The following is a 13,673-nucleotide window of genomic DNA, read 5'->3' on the forward strand; positions in this document are numbered from 1 at the left end:
ACGCGTTTCTTCTGCTCACAGTAGATGTTATTTGACATATCACAGAAGCTCCTTTGTAACTGAATTTAAGACAAAAAGTATTTTCAGAAGCATTTAACCTTCATTTTAATAAATTGCCTCTGGAGGAAGGGCTGTGTTTAGTCTCAATGAAAAAATTTCCGTTTTCATTCCAGGGCAGACATAGGTAACTTTGGGATCTTCAGAGAATGATGCCGGGGCGGAGTATCCGTGTAACTTGACGTTCTTTATCTAATGAAAAGGAACGTGCTGTCCTGTAATCAGGGCCAATGTCCGCGGTCAGATGGGAGGAGAGAGAGTGAGGACGTCATTCTGGCAAATCCCTGGTGGGGCCTCACCGTGCCCAGCCCTCAGAATTAGGTCGGAGGGCTTCCCTGGTGGCGCAGTGGTTGAGAATCTGCCTGCCAATGCAGGGGACACGGGTTCGAGCCCTGGTCTGGGAGGATCCCACATGCCGCGGAGCAACTGGGCCCGTGAGCCACAACTACTGAGCCTGCGCGTCTGGAGCCTGTGCTCCGCAACAAGAGAGGCCGCGATGGTGAGAGGCCCGCGCACCGCGATGAAGAGTGGACCCCGCTTGCCGCAACTAGAGAAAGCCCTCGCACAGAAACAAAGACCCAACACAGTCATAAATAAATAAATAAATAAATAAATAAATAAATAAATAAATAAAAGAACGTGAATTTCAAAAAAAAAAAAAAAAAAAAAGAATTAGGTCGGAGCGAGCATGGCGCGTGGAAATGCCCCAAAACCCATAGCGGTGTTTTCTCAGAGACCAGCGGGGATAGAGCTATCAGGACTGAAATGTGAAATTGTTTGACTTGACATCTTCCTTCAGCGTTACGGGAGGTTTCCCTCGGTGGTACCAAGCCTTGTAGATGTTTGCAGGAGGGCAGACTCCTGCTGGGAGCAGAGCAGCTGCCCTCCCGGCCCCACCCCACCCCCCGGGCCGGAGGAGCCGTCCCCCAGCTGCACCCGTGTGGAGGCGATGCCCCTGGAAACCACGGCGTGAGGCCCGAGTGGACATACCTCTGCTGCTCCCCTTGCAGGGCACGGCCGGCCCGGACCCCACGACCGTCTACGTGGATATGAGGGCACTGCGCCATGACAGGTAACAGCACCCGGGCCCCCGGGCAGCCTGGGCCTCCCCTGCGTCCCTGTGTCCTCCCTTGATCAGTCATTCCCACGACCAGGAAGGGAATGACCTTCCAAAAGTGACCGAGCATTTGACACGTGGCTTTTTATGGGGTAGAAAACAAGTAAGCCCATCATTGGGCAGGACAGAGGCATCACGTCAGCAGACATGTCCCGGGGGCCACGGCGTGTACCTGCGGGTCGGGGTCCCTCCCAGCTTTGGAGCTGGGTCCCAGTTCTGGATCCTCAAATGCAGCTTGAGGTAAACCGTGGTGGAGCTTCCTGGGGGGCGAGGCCAGCTGGCCAGGGGCCCCCCGAGGACATAGAGCCAGCTCCTGCCCTGAGCAGTGCCTGGTGAGCCACGCACCCGAAGTCACTGCTCCAAGGTCACAGCAAGGTCCTGATCAAAACGCTAAAGGCTTGGCTGTTGTCAACGGACTGGCTGTCGCAGTGATAATCAATTTCTGACCACCTTGTGAGTTGCCTTTTTAGAGATTGTTGTCTATGTAGTAAATTTTATTCTGAAATTTTTCCCTTGTTAATTTTTAGGGTACGTTTGGTGGAACGGGGTTCTCCGCACAGTCTGCCATTGACAGAGTCTGGAAAGGTAGTGCAGGGGATTGGGCCTCCATCCTCACATCGTCCTGGGAGGTGCTCGCAGTGAGCACAGACCCCTGTGGTCGGGCTGGGCTGGGCTGACGTAGAGGCCTCTCCTCGCTGCAAAAACGCGCGCGCGTGCGCACACACACACACACACACACACACACACACACACTTGCTAAGTCTTTACGTCTACATCTGAGTTCCAGTTCCAAAAAGGGAGGACCTCAGGTGCAGAAACCTAGAAGGAGCTGCACTGCTGGGTCTTGAGGCCATGGGGCGCCTGTTGTCTTCATGGCGGCCCTGGAGCAGCACACTGGGGCCTGGAAGAACTCAGCCCCTGGCTCAGGTGACAGCCAGGAAGTGGTCCCCACCACGGTGGCAATTTACCATTAAAGCAGTCCAGGCCTGGTGCAATCTCAGGAGCCCAGAGTGGGCTCAGGTGGTGGGGCTGTGAGACCACCTGAGGGCACCCAGGGAAAAACTTTGAGCCACCGTGAGGGGTCAGCAGACATAGAGCCAGGAGAACAGACGTTCTCAGAAGCAGGGGAGGTTCAGAGGAAGGAAGAAGACCCCCGGGAACCCTCAGACAGTGTGATGGGGTGGGGAAGGCCTGCACCCAGCCCCCGGCCTCGGGGCTCCCTCTGCAGCTGCACAACCAGAGGAGGGCTCAGCACAGCCCCTGCTCTGCTCGCGCTCTCCCGAGCGCACGCCACAGCTGCCTCCAGGGAGACGGCCCGCGGCCCGCGGTGAATGCGGGGGAGGAGCAAGCGGGGGCTGTGCACCAGCAGGGGCCGCCCCAGAGGAGGAGCAGAGACCGGGGGAGAAGGCTCAGCTGGCGCAAAGGTCCTGGGGCCACGGGGAGGCCTGCGTGGGGGAGCTGCACTGGGGGGAGGGGAGGAGGAGAGAAGGGCGCTCTGGTGGGCAGGTGGGCGTGGGGCCTGGGAAGGAAGGCACAGACCCTGGAGGGGGAGGCGGTGGGCACAGGCCAGGGCTCCCTTCCTGTCCTTCCCCACGTGCACAGAAACGCCCCGTGTGCAGTCCGCATTGTCCTTTCTGCAAACGCAATTCTTAATGCTTTCTGGTGCCTTTTTGTTTCCTATCACATACGGATCTGCATCCATTTTTGATGGACTTTCCCCCCATATTTCTCTGTTATGATAAATTGGGGCTGACGGACCTGGGTCCTGGAAAGAGCTCTGGCTTCAGGGTTTGGGTGGGCCACACGGGGAGAGGTCGGAGCCTCAGCAGCATCTGGGGAAACAGAGCGGTCCCGCCAGGGCTGTGGGGACAGCACGAGGAGAGGAGGGTCTGGCGCTGGCCATGGCGACCTCCTGTGACCCCTCGTCCCTTCCTCCACTGCCTGGAGGTCTCCACTGTCACCTCCCGTTTTATACCTGGGGAAACTGAGGACACCGAACAGGTGTCCAGGAGCAGCCAGGTGGTCTGACTTGAGCCCAGTGAGGCCCCGCAGGCCCGGCGGAGGTCCTGGACCCGAGGCGCACTCCCCTGGAGTCTTCACGGCCCCTGGTGGGCACGGAGCCGGTGCTCAGCAGCTGCCCCACTCTGAGTCTGGGGGCAGGAAGGCCTCTTGGGGGCCAGGTTTCCATCCAGAGCCGGGGGGCTCAGGGGGGCTGGTGGGGGGACACGGCCGAGGCATGTGGACCCCCGGCACTCGTGAGCCCTCACAGGGGGCCTCAGAGAAAGACCCCCTCGACCCCTCTTGCCATCCAAAATAGGGTCCATTCTCAGGAACTGGGTGATTTTGCTAAGATTCAGAATTTATTTTTCTCTATTAAAATCTCTTCTGTTAAAATTCAAAGTCAGGTTTAGGTTGGCTCCCGAGCCTGATCAGCCCCGTGTACGTGTCACTTCCTTTGGATCAGCTTCGAAGGACGTTGTTTTGGCGCGCTTGAGTCAGGAGGGCCGTGCGGCCTCTGACCGGAGCACGGCTCTCCTTCCAGATCCTGCCTGGAGTGAAGGTCATCATTGCCCACACCGAGACCAGAGGGCCCCTTGGAGACTCGCACCTGGGGGAGGTGAGGCTGCAGAGCCCCGCGCACCCCCGGAGCCGCTCCGTACCCTCCTCGCCTTTCTGCCCCAGGTTCGGGAGTTCTGAACCTTGGGGTCGCACGTGCTTTGGGGAATCTGTCAGAAGCTGTGTGCCTCCCCCAGTGTTTGTGCCCCTGGACCCAGTCCCTGGGTAGGATTTCAGGGTCCTGCCCTTGGGATGAAGCCCCCCACCCTGCTACCCCACTAGCAGAGGGAAACCTTGAGTTGCAGACACTGGGTGGCCTAAGGAGCCTCGCAGGAACCAGCAGCCGTGGAGGAAACAGCTGTCCCTTGAAGAGGAGTTCCTGCGGCCCCCAGTGAGGGACAGCACAGGGCAGACCCCATGGCTAAGAGGAATGGACTTCTCCATCCTGGGGACACGGGGCGGGGTGTCCTCTCTGCCCCAGGACCCAGGCTGTGCTGGAGTCCTTGGTATGCCTGCGTACAGCTCCTGGTCTAGAGTAACGGGACAGGTGGGACCCAGTACCTGGTGGGACCCAGTACCTGGTGGCAAGTGGAGGCTGGGTGTCCAGGCTGGCCTGTTACAGTGGGAATGGTCTCAGCTCCCAGTTCCGGGCCTGGGGGCCAGCATCCTGCACTGCTGAGGGCAGCACCCAGGGGTGTCCTCACACACTGCCCAGTCCCTGACCAGCTGCGACGAGGGCATGGGTGGGCCCGGGGCTCATGCCGCATTGGCCAGGAAAGGTGTCCCAGTCCCAGGGCTGGGTGTGCTCCGCCTGGGGTCTTCCCCACGCCATCCCCTTCCTGGCCAGCTGGGCTCAGGCCTGTTAGGGCAGCAGTGGGTCCCAAGACAGTCCTGGCAGGTCTGCCCCAGGCTGGGACCCATGTGGCCGCCCTGTCTCCTCTTTCGGACCCTGCTTTCGGGGGGTACCTAGAGCCTGATAGTCGGGAGCCGCCTGTGGGCCCTGGAGGGCCCTGGCTTTAGAAGGGTGCCCTGGGGGCCCGTGACGCTCTGGGCACCGTTAGCCCACGTGCGGGTGGGTCTGCGCCCCGACTCTCGCTGGCCCTGTGTGCATGTGCACGTGCAGGTTCTTTCTTACCGTCAGCTGTGTACATCGCTGTCCTACAGGCGTCTCTCCGGGGTCCGAGGAGGGGAACGGTTCGTCTGAAGGAGGACAGTCACTTGCCTGCTTTCCGTGCCTGTTGTTGTAACTTAGTTCGAGCGCTCTATCCCCGCCCCCGCCCCCGTGTGCTGTGGCGTTGCTGCCGTGCATCGGCACAGACAGTGCCTGGCACCGTGGCGACTGACCCCCTCGTCCCCTGGGCCCCCAGGTCTGGGTGAGCAGCCCGCACAGCGCCACGGGGTACTACACGGTCTACGGGGAGGAGGGGCTCCACGCCGACCACTTCAGTGCCCGGCTGAGTTTCGGAGACACCCAGACCGTTTGGGCAAGGACGGGCTTCCTGGGCTTCCTCCGAAGGACAGAGCTCACCGACGCCAGCGGAGGTGAGGGGTCCCTGTGCAGCCCCACGCCGGCACCTGAGCCCCGTGCGGGCGGCATCTTGGGGGTCCCTGCTGACTCACCTCGCCCCTCGCTAGGAGCTCCTGTCTCTAGGTGCCCTGACACGGTTTTCTCTGAAAATTACTCTCTTTCCTTCACTGGTGTTGGACCCCAGCCTCTGCGGAGGATGCAGGGTTGCTGGCAGAGGCTGTGGGCCCCCCAGGCTTAGCCGTGGGCACGTCTCACTAGCCATCTGTTGGGCCCTCCCCACACGGCCCCCCAAGCTTTCAAAGTCCCTCGGCCACAGCAGGCTGGCCAGATGCCGTCAGAAGTTTTGGGAGCCCCTGTAGCTACTGCTTCGTTTCCAGAGATAGTAAAGTTGTTGTTAAATACGTATTCAGACGCGGGCGTAACTTCTCTGAGTCTCGGGGGGCCGAGCGTGGCAGGAGGCTGTGTCGTCAGGCAATGTTTGAGTCGCCAGCCGTCGGCACCGCGTGCCGTGCTGAGGCGGGCGACCTGTGCTGTCCGCAGAGCGACACGACGCGCTGTACGTGGTGGGGTCTCTGGACGAGGCGCTGGAGCTGAGGGGCATGCGCTATCACCCCGTCGACATCGAGACGTCAGTGATCCGGGCGCACAGGAGCGTCGCCGAGTGGTGAGGGCCTGGGACGGCCGTCCGCCAGCTCTCCGGGGCCGGGGCGGGCGCTGCGGCCACGCGTGGGGGGCAGCGTCCTGCCTCTCCCGGAGCAGACCCCAGACCCGCTCTTGGAATCACGGGCCAGAGACCCCTTGCTTGGGTTTGCTTGGTTTTTCCTCTTCCTAATCAGTCTTAAGCTAAGAGTCTGTCCCCAGATGCACAGGCAAAATGTGAGAGCTCCACAGTTATCCTGAAATGCTTCTGCTTTTAACATGAATTTCCTAATTTAAATGGTCGAGACTCAGGATTTCTTCACTTTGTAGGCAGCTTGCCTTGGGAAAGGTACAGCTTTCGACATCACATGTTCTTGATTCTTAGCGAGAACTTTAATTAGAATAGATACTCCTGTAAAACACACTTAACCTTTGAATTCTAACTGACCTTGAGCAGGAGGGTGACGTCAGTGAACCTACGTTGGTTTTTTTCACTGGTCTCTTTCTGACGCCCTTTCCCAGCCCCCAAAGCCTGTGCCCGACCCCGTGCGACACCATCCGCCTTCTCCCCGCAGTGCCGTGTTCACCTGGACCAACCTGCTGGTGGTGGTGGTGGAGCTGGATGGGCTGGAGCAGGATGCACTGGATCTGGTGGCCCTGGTGACGAACGCGGTGCTGGAGGAGCATCTGCTGGTGGTGGGCGTGGTGGTCATCGTGGACCCAGGCGTCATCCCCATCAACTCCCGCGGGGAGAAGCAGCGCATGCACCTGCGTGACGGCTTCCTGGCCGACCAGCTGGACCCCATCTACGTCGCCTACAACATGTGAGCACAGCGCACGCCCTGGCCCTGAGAGGGGCCTCGGGACGTGTCGGAGGTGCTGGGACGCGTGGAAACACGGCAGCACCTGCAGCCCCCAGGGAGAGGACCCCAGGCTCTGGGAGCACGGTGCCCCCACTTCCTATGCTCTTACAGGTCCGTGTCATTTTAGAAACCACTTCCTGAGTTATTCAAAGAACTCTTAATTATCAAGGACATTTACAGAAACATGAATCTCAGTATTTTAACAGATGGGGTGACTGGGAAAGAGGCCTGGTGTGGGCGCCGTGGGAGCTGCAGGTGTGAGTTTGCACTTTTTTAGGCTGAAAATACAGTTCTCAATTTTTAAAATTCAACTGTTTATTCCCACTTCAAATGACGAGTTCATGTATAGAGTTTATGCTAGGAGGAATTTGAGGCCCAAGTACAGCTGCTTCGATTCTGATTCACAGGAAAGCGCAGAGCCCAGAAAGGCTGGTGGACAGGAGTGAGCCTGGCCTGGCCGCCCTGCCCACCTTCGGGCCCCAGACCAGGCACTGGACGCACACGCTTCCTCTCTTGAAACAGGTCTGCGCGGCTGTCTGCTTGTGTGGTCACTAACGCTCGACAGGGGCCATCTGGGGCCGTCAGGTGAGGTGCTCTGTTTCGGAAAGATAAACCAGCACTGAGTTTCAAACCACTTTCTAAGTTTCTGACTTCTTGCTGTTCAACTGAAGTGCTTGTTTTCATAACCACAGTATAAGCTCTTCTCACTGCACGGAAGTGTACTGAATTATTATTTTTATTCCACGTCAACAGATGTGGAAGGCCCGGTGAGGTGAGGTTTCCGTCCTCGGTCATGTCTGCTGAGCACCGGCAGTACAGCCGAGGGGCCCAGCCCAGGAGAGCCTTGCCCATCGCTGTTGCATTTTGAGTTGTGTGCCTGTAAAATTTGGCCAAATCATGTTCCGTTATTTTATTCTAACTTGACCAGACTGAGTGGTATAATATTATAGTAAGTCTAAATCAAAGAAGAAAACGTGGTATCCTTTAGTTACTTCTAAGAACTTGAAGTGAAGCTCGAATCTAAGGCAGAGTATTTTTGTATCGCTAATGAGTATGTTACCAGCTGTCGGGGACTGAGGGTGGGAAAGTTTACAAATCATGCCTGCTTCCTAGACAGCCAGGTTTTTCTGGAATTAGCCTGGATCAGTGCCTAACAACGTTATTAATTCTCTACCATTTGAAATTCTCCACCAAAAAGGCTGGGCTAACTGGGCCAACTCTCACGTGTGACTCATATTTGGCTACGAGTAGCTTGCGCTCAGTAGTTGTGGGCCTGCGGCGTTGGCCTGCAGTGTGGTGTGTAACAACATACTGGAATTTGAATAATCCTCTTGTAATTATGTACATAATCTGTGTAACTTATTGTTGGACATACAGAGGTCCTAGTAGTTGACTAATGGGCATTCCTTATAACAGAATGGCCATCAGGGGAAGAACTACCCAGCCTTGTATGTTGTAGTTATATAGCAAACAAATATTGTAAAATTTTTGTATTGAAAGGTCGGTGGCAGTAAGACAAGGTGTCTTGTAAATTAAGATTTTAAAAAGCATTAAAATGTTTTAAAATTACTCTCTAGGAATTCTGTATATCACACTAAAAATTTTATATCATTATGTTAATAAAGTTATTGACTGTTTGTAATTCTGCATTTTGAAATGTGTGAAAAGGTTTTTAAAATTACCCCAAATACGATGTATTTTATTATGCATTCTTCTTTCCTGAATATAAAAGCATTTATGCTACAGCATAAAATCTACAAAGCATATTAAAGTATAAAGAAGAAAATTTAAATCTCCCATAATCCTACCTCTCGGTAATGACAGCATTAGTATTTGATGTAAATCCTTTCAAGGATTTATTTTTTCCTTTAAAACACTTTTACAAAATTAGGATCGATCATTATAATTTTATAATCAGCTTTTGCAGTTAATAAATTAGACTTTTAATCTGTTACATATATTCTTCTACATGTTTTAGTGACTGTGTCATATGGGAGGGGGGCTCGATTGAATGCAGCTTGTATTCACTTGCTCTGTGTCAGCGTCGTTTCAGCTGTGCTGCCATGAACCTCCTCGTGGGTGTGTGTTCACACGCAAGACCTGCCTTGGGCTCAGTTCCTACAGGTAGAGTTCGTGCCAGGTGTGAAGCTTTGGGCACCCCTGCCCTCACAAGCGCACAAGGCAGCATGGGAGAAGCATTTTCCTGGCAGCCTGAGAGCACCGGCAATAAATAAATAAGTCCTTGTCAATTTGATAGTCAAATAAGTATCATGTCTAGTGATGCTGAGTGTGTTTTCATGTGTTTGTGGTCATTTTAATTTCTCATTTGATGCATTCTATTTGGCAGGGGTTTTTTTTAAATTCTTTTTTAAAAATTATTTATTTGGCTGCGTCGGGTCTTAGTTGTGGCACGCAGGCTTCTCTCTAGTTGTTGCGCACAGGCTCCAGAGCACGCAGGCTCAGTAACTGTGCCGCGCGTGGCTCTCTAGTTGTGCGGGCTCCAGAGCACGCGTGCTCAGTAGTTACGGTGCGCAGGCTTAATTGCTCTGCGGCATGTGGGATCTTAGTTCCCCAACCAGGGATCGAACCTGCGTCCACTGCATTGGAAGGCGGATTCTTAACCACCGGACCAAAAGGGAAGTCCCTCAAGGGTTTTTTTTTAATCTTTATTGGAGTATAATTGCTTCACAATACTGTGTTAGTTTCTGTTGCACAAACAAAGCGAATCAGCTGCATGCATACACATGTCCCCATATCCCCTCTTTCTTGAGCCTCCCTCCCATCCTCCCTATCCCACCCCTCTAGGTCATCGCAAAGCACCAAGCCGATCTCCCTGTGCTATGCTGCTGCTTCCCACCAGCCAATGATTTTACGTTCGGTAGTGTACATATATCGATGCTACTCTCACTTCGCCCCCCCACCCCATGTCCTCAAGTCCATTCTCTACGTCTACCTCTTTTTTCCTGCCGTGCAACTAAGTTCATCAGTACCATTTTTTTTTTATTCCATATATACGCGTTAGCATACGGTATTTGTTTTTCTGACTTACTTCACTCTGTATGACAGACTCTAGGTCCATCCACCTCACTACAAATAACTCAGTTTCGTTTCTTTTTATGGCTGAGTAATATTCCATTGGATATATGTGCCACATCTTCTTTATCCATTCGTCTGTTGATGGACACTTAGGTTGCTTCCATGTACTGGCTATTGTAAATAGTGCTGCAATGAGCATTGTAGTACATGTCTCTTTCTGAATTATGGTTTTCTCAGGGTACATGCCCAGTAGTGGGATTGCTGGGTCGTATGGTAGTTCTATTTTTAGTTTTTTGAGGAACCTCCATACTGTTCTCCATAGTGGTTGTATCAATTTACATTCCCACCAACAGTGCAGGATGGTTCCCTCTTCACCACACCCTTTCCCGCATTTATTGTTTCTAGATTCTTTGATAATGGCCATTCTGACTGGTGTAAGGTGATACCTCACTGTAGTTTTGATTTGCGTTTCTCTAATAATTAGTGATGTTGAGCATCTTTTCATGTGCCTCTTGGCCATCTGTATGTCTTCCTTGGTGAAATGTCTATTTAGGTCTTCTGCCCATTTTTTAACTGGATTGTTTGTTTTTTTGATATTGAGCTCCATGAGCTATTTGTGTATTTTGGAGATTAATCCTTTGTCTGTTGTTTTATTTGCAAATACTTTCTCCCATTCTGAGGGTTGTCTTTTTGTCCTGTTTATGGTTTCCTTTGCTGTGCAAAAGCTTTTAAGTTTAATTAAGTCCCATTTGTTTATTTTTGTTTTTATTTCTGTTACTCTAGGAGGTGGGTCAAAAAAGATCTTGCTGTTTATGTCAAAGAGTGTTTTTCCTATGTTTTCCTCTAAGAGTTTTATAGTGTCTGGTCTCACATTTAGGTCTGTAATCCATTTTGAGTTTATTTTTGTGTGTGGTGTTAGGGAGTGTTCTAATTTCATTCTTTTACATATAGCTGTCCAGTTTTCCCAGCACCACTTACTGAAGAGGCTGTCTTTTCTCCATTGTATGTTCTTGCCTCCTTCGTCGTAAATTAGGTGCCCATATGTGCGTGGGTTTATCTCTGGGCATTCTCTCCTGTTCCATTGATCTATATTTCTGTTTTTGTGCTAGTACCATACTGTCTTGATTACTCTTGCTTTGTGGTATGGTTTGAAGTCGGGGAGCCTGATTCCTCCGACTCCGTTTTTCTTTCTCAAGATTGCTTTGGCTATTTGGGATCTTTTGTATTTCCATAAGAATTGTAAAAAATTTTGTTCTAATTCTGTGAAGAATGCCATTGGTAGTTTGATAGGGATTGCATTGAATCTATAGATTGCTTTGGGTAGTATAGTCATTTTCACAATATTGATTCTTCCAATCCAAGAATATGGTATATTTCTCTATCTGTTTATGTCATCTTTGATTTCTTTCATCAGTGTTTTATAGTTTTCCGAGTACAAGTCTTTTGCCTCCTTAGGCAGGTTTATTCCTAGGTATTTTATTCTTTTTGTTGCAACGGTAAATGGGAGTGTTTCCTTAATTTCTCTTTCTGATTTTTCGTTGTTGGTGTATAGGAATGCTAGAGATTTCTGTGCATTAATTTTGTATCCTGCAGCCTTACCAAATTCATTGATTAGTTCTAGTAGTTTTCTGGTGGCATCTTCAGTATTTTCTATGTATAGTATCATGTCATTGGCAAACGTTGACAGTTTTACTTCATCTTTTCAAATTTTTATTCCTTTTATTTCTTTTTTCTTTTCTGATTGCTGTGGCTAGGACGTCCAAAACTATGTTGAATAAGAGTGGCAAGAGTGGACATCCTTGTCTTGTTCCTGAGCTTAGTGGAAATGCTTTCAGTTTTTCACCATTGAGTATGATGCTTGCTGTGGGTTTGTCATATATGGTCTTTATTATGTTGAGGTAGGTTCCCTCTTTGCCCTTTCTCTGGAGGGTTTTTTTTTTTTATCATAAATGGGTGTTGAATTTTGTCAAAAGCTTTTTCTGCATCTATTGAGATGATCATGTGGTTTTTATTCCTTAATTTGTTAATATGCTGTATCACATTGATTGATTTGAGTATATTGAAGAATCCTTGCATCCTTGGGGTAAATCCCACTTGATCATAGTGTGTGATCCTTTTAATGTGCTGTTGGATTCTGTTTGCTAGTATTTTGTTCAGGATTTTTGCATCTATGTTCATCAGGGATATTGGTCTATAATTTTTTTCTTTTGTGATATCTTTTTCTGGTTTTGGTATTAGGGTAATGGTGGCTTCATAGAATGAATTTGGGAGTGTTTCTCCCTCTGCCATTTTTTGGAAGAGTTTGAGAAGGATCGGTGTTTGCTCTTCTCTAAATGTTTGATAACATTCGCCTGTGAAGCCATCTGGCCCTGGACTTCTGTTTGTTGGAACATTTTTAATTGTGGTTTCAATTTCATTACTTGTGATAGGTCTGTTTATATTTTCTAATTCTTCCTGGTTCAGTCTTGGAAAATTGTACCTTTCCAAGAATTTGTCCATTTCTTTGTGGTTGTCCATCTTATTGGCATATAGTTGTTTGTAGTAGTCGCTTATAATCCTTTGTATTTCTGCAGTGTCAGTTGTGATTTCTCCTTTTTCATTTCTAATTTTATTGATTTGCATTCTCTCCCTTTTTTTCCTGATGAGATTGTCTAAGGGTTTATCAATTTTGTTTATCTACCCAAAGAACCAGCTTTGAGTTTTATTGATCTTTGCTATTGTTTTCTTCGTTTCTATTTCATTTATTTCTGCTCCGATCTTTATGATTTCTTTCCTCCTACTGACTTTGGTTCTTTGTTCTTCTTTCTCTAGTTGTTTTAAGTGTAGGGTTAGATTGTTTATTTGAGATTTTTCTTGTTTCTTGAGGTGAGATTGAATTGCTATAAGCTTTCCTCTTAGAACTGCTTTTGCTGCGCCCCTTAGGTTTTGGGTCATCATGTTTTTGTTGTTGTTTGTTTCTATGTATTTTTTAATTTCTTCTTTGATTTCTTCAGTGATCTCTTGGTTATTTAGTAGCGCACTGTTTAGCCTCCATGTATTTGTGGTTTTTTCAGTTTTTTTCCTGTAATTGATTTCCAATCTCATAGCATTGTGGTCAGAAAAGATGCTTGATACGATTTCAATTTTCTTAAATTTGCCGAGGCTTGATTTGTGAACCAAGATGTGACCTATCCTGGAGAATGTTCTGTGTGCACTTGAGAAGAAAGTGTATTCTGCCATTTTTGGGTGGAATGTTCTATAAATATCCATTAGATCTATCTGGTCTATTATGTCATTTAAAGCTTGTGTTTCCTTATTTATTTTCTGTTTGGATGATCTGTCCATAGGTGTAAGTGGGGTGTTAAAGTCCACTACTATTATTGTGTTACTGTCGATTTCTCCTTTCATGGTTGTTAGCATTTGCCTTATGTATTGAGGTACTTCTATGTTGGGTGCATAAACATTTATAATTGTTATATCTTCTGCTTGGATTCATCCTTTGATCGTTATGTAGTGTCCCTTATCTCTTGTAACAGTCTTTATTTTAAAGTCTATTTTATCTGATACGAGTATTGCTACTCCAACTTTCTTTTGATTTCCATTTGCATGCAATATCTTTTTACATCCCTTCACTTTCAGTCTGTATGTGTGCCTAGGTCTGAAGTGGGTCTCCTGTAGACAGCATATATATGGGTCTTGTTTTTGTATCCATTCAGCTGGTCTGTGTCTTTTGGTTGGGGCATTTAATCCATTTACATTCAGGGTTATTATCGATATGTATGTTCCTATTACCATTTTCTTAATTGTTTCGGGTTTGCTTTTGGGGGTCTTTTTCTTCTCTTGTGTTTCCTGCTTAGAGAAGTTTCTTTAGCGTTTGTTGTAAACGCTGCCACTCCCT

The 13,673-nt window shown here is 49.6% G+C and overlaps 1 protein-coding gene across 8 annotated transcripts in view; it reads left to right on the plus strand.

Annotated features, from left to right (window-relative positions):
• Positions 1-8,407, plus strand: part of DIP2A (disco interacting protein 2 homolog A) — a 91,760-nt gene extending 83,353 nt beyond the window's left edge. For 6 of the 8 annotated variants that reach the window (XM_057544881.1, XM_057544884.1, XM_057544886.1 and 3 more), the window contains 6 exons: positions 1,068-1,129; positions 1,702-1,759; positions 3,717-3,791; positions 5,098-5,272; positions 5,799-5,922; positions 6,473-8,407. In XM_057544881.1, coding sequence (XP_057400864.1) covers positions 1,068-1,129; positions 1,702-1,759; positions 3,717-3,791; positions 5,098-5,272; positions 5,799-5,922; positions 6,473-6,725 — 747 coding nt within the window. In that variant the 3' untranslated portion in view covers positions 6,726-8,407. The other 2 variants (XM_057544887.1, XM_057544888.1) reach the window with 2 other exon arrangements.
• The last annotated feature ends 5,266 nt before the right edge of the window (positions 8,408-13,673 follow it).

The sequence above is a fragment of the Balaenoptera acutorostrata genome, chromosome 4, assembly GCF_949987535.1.
Source record: "Balaenoptera acutorostrata chromosome 4, mBalAcu1.1, whole genome shotgun sequence".
Lineage (NCBI taxonomy): Eukaryota > Metazoa > Chordata > Mammalia > Artiodactyla > Balaenopteridae > Balaenoptera > Balaenoptera acutorostrata.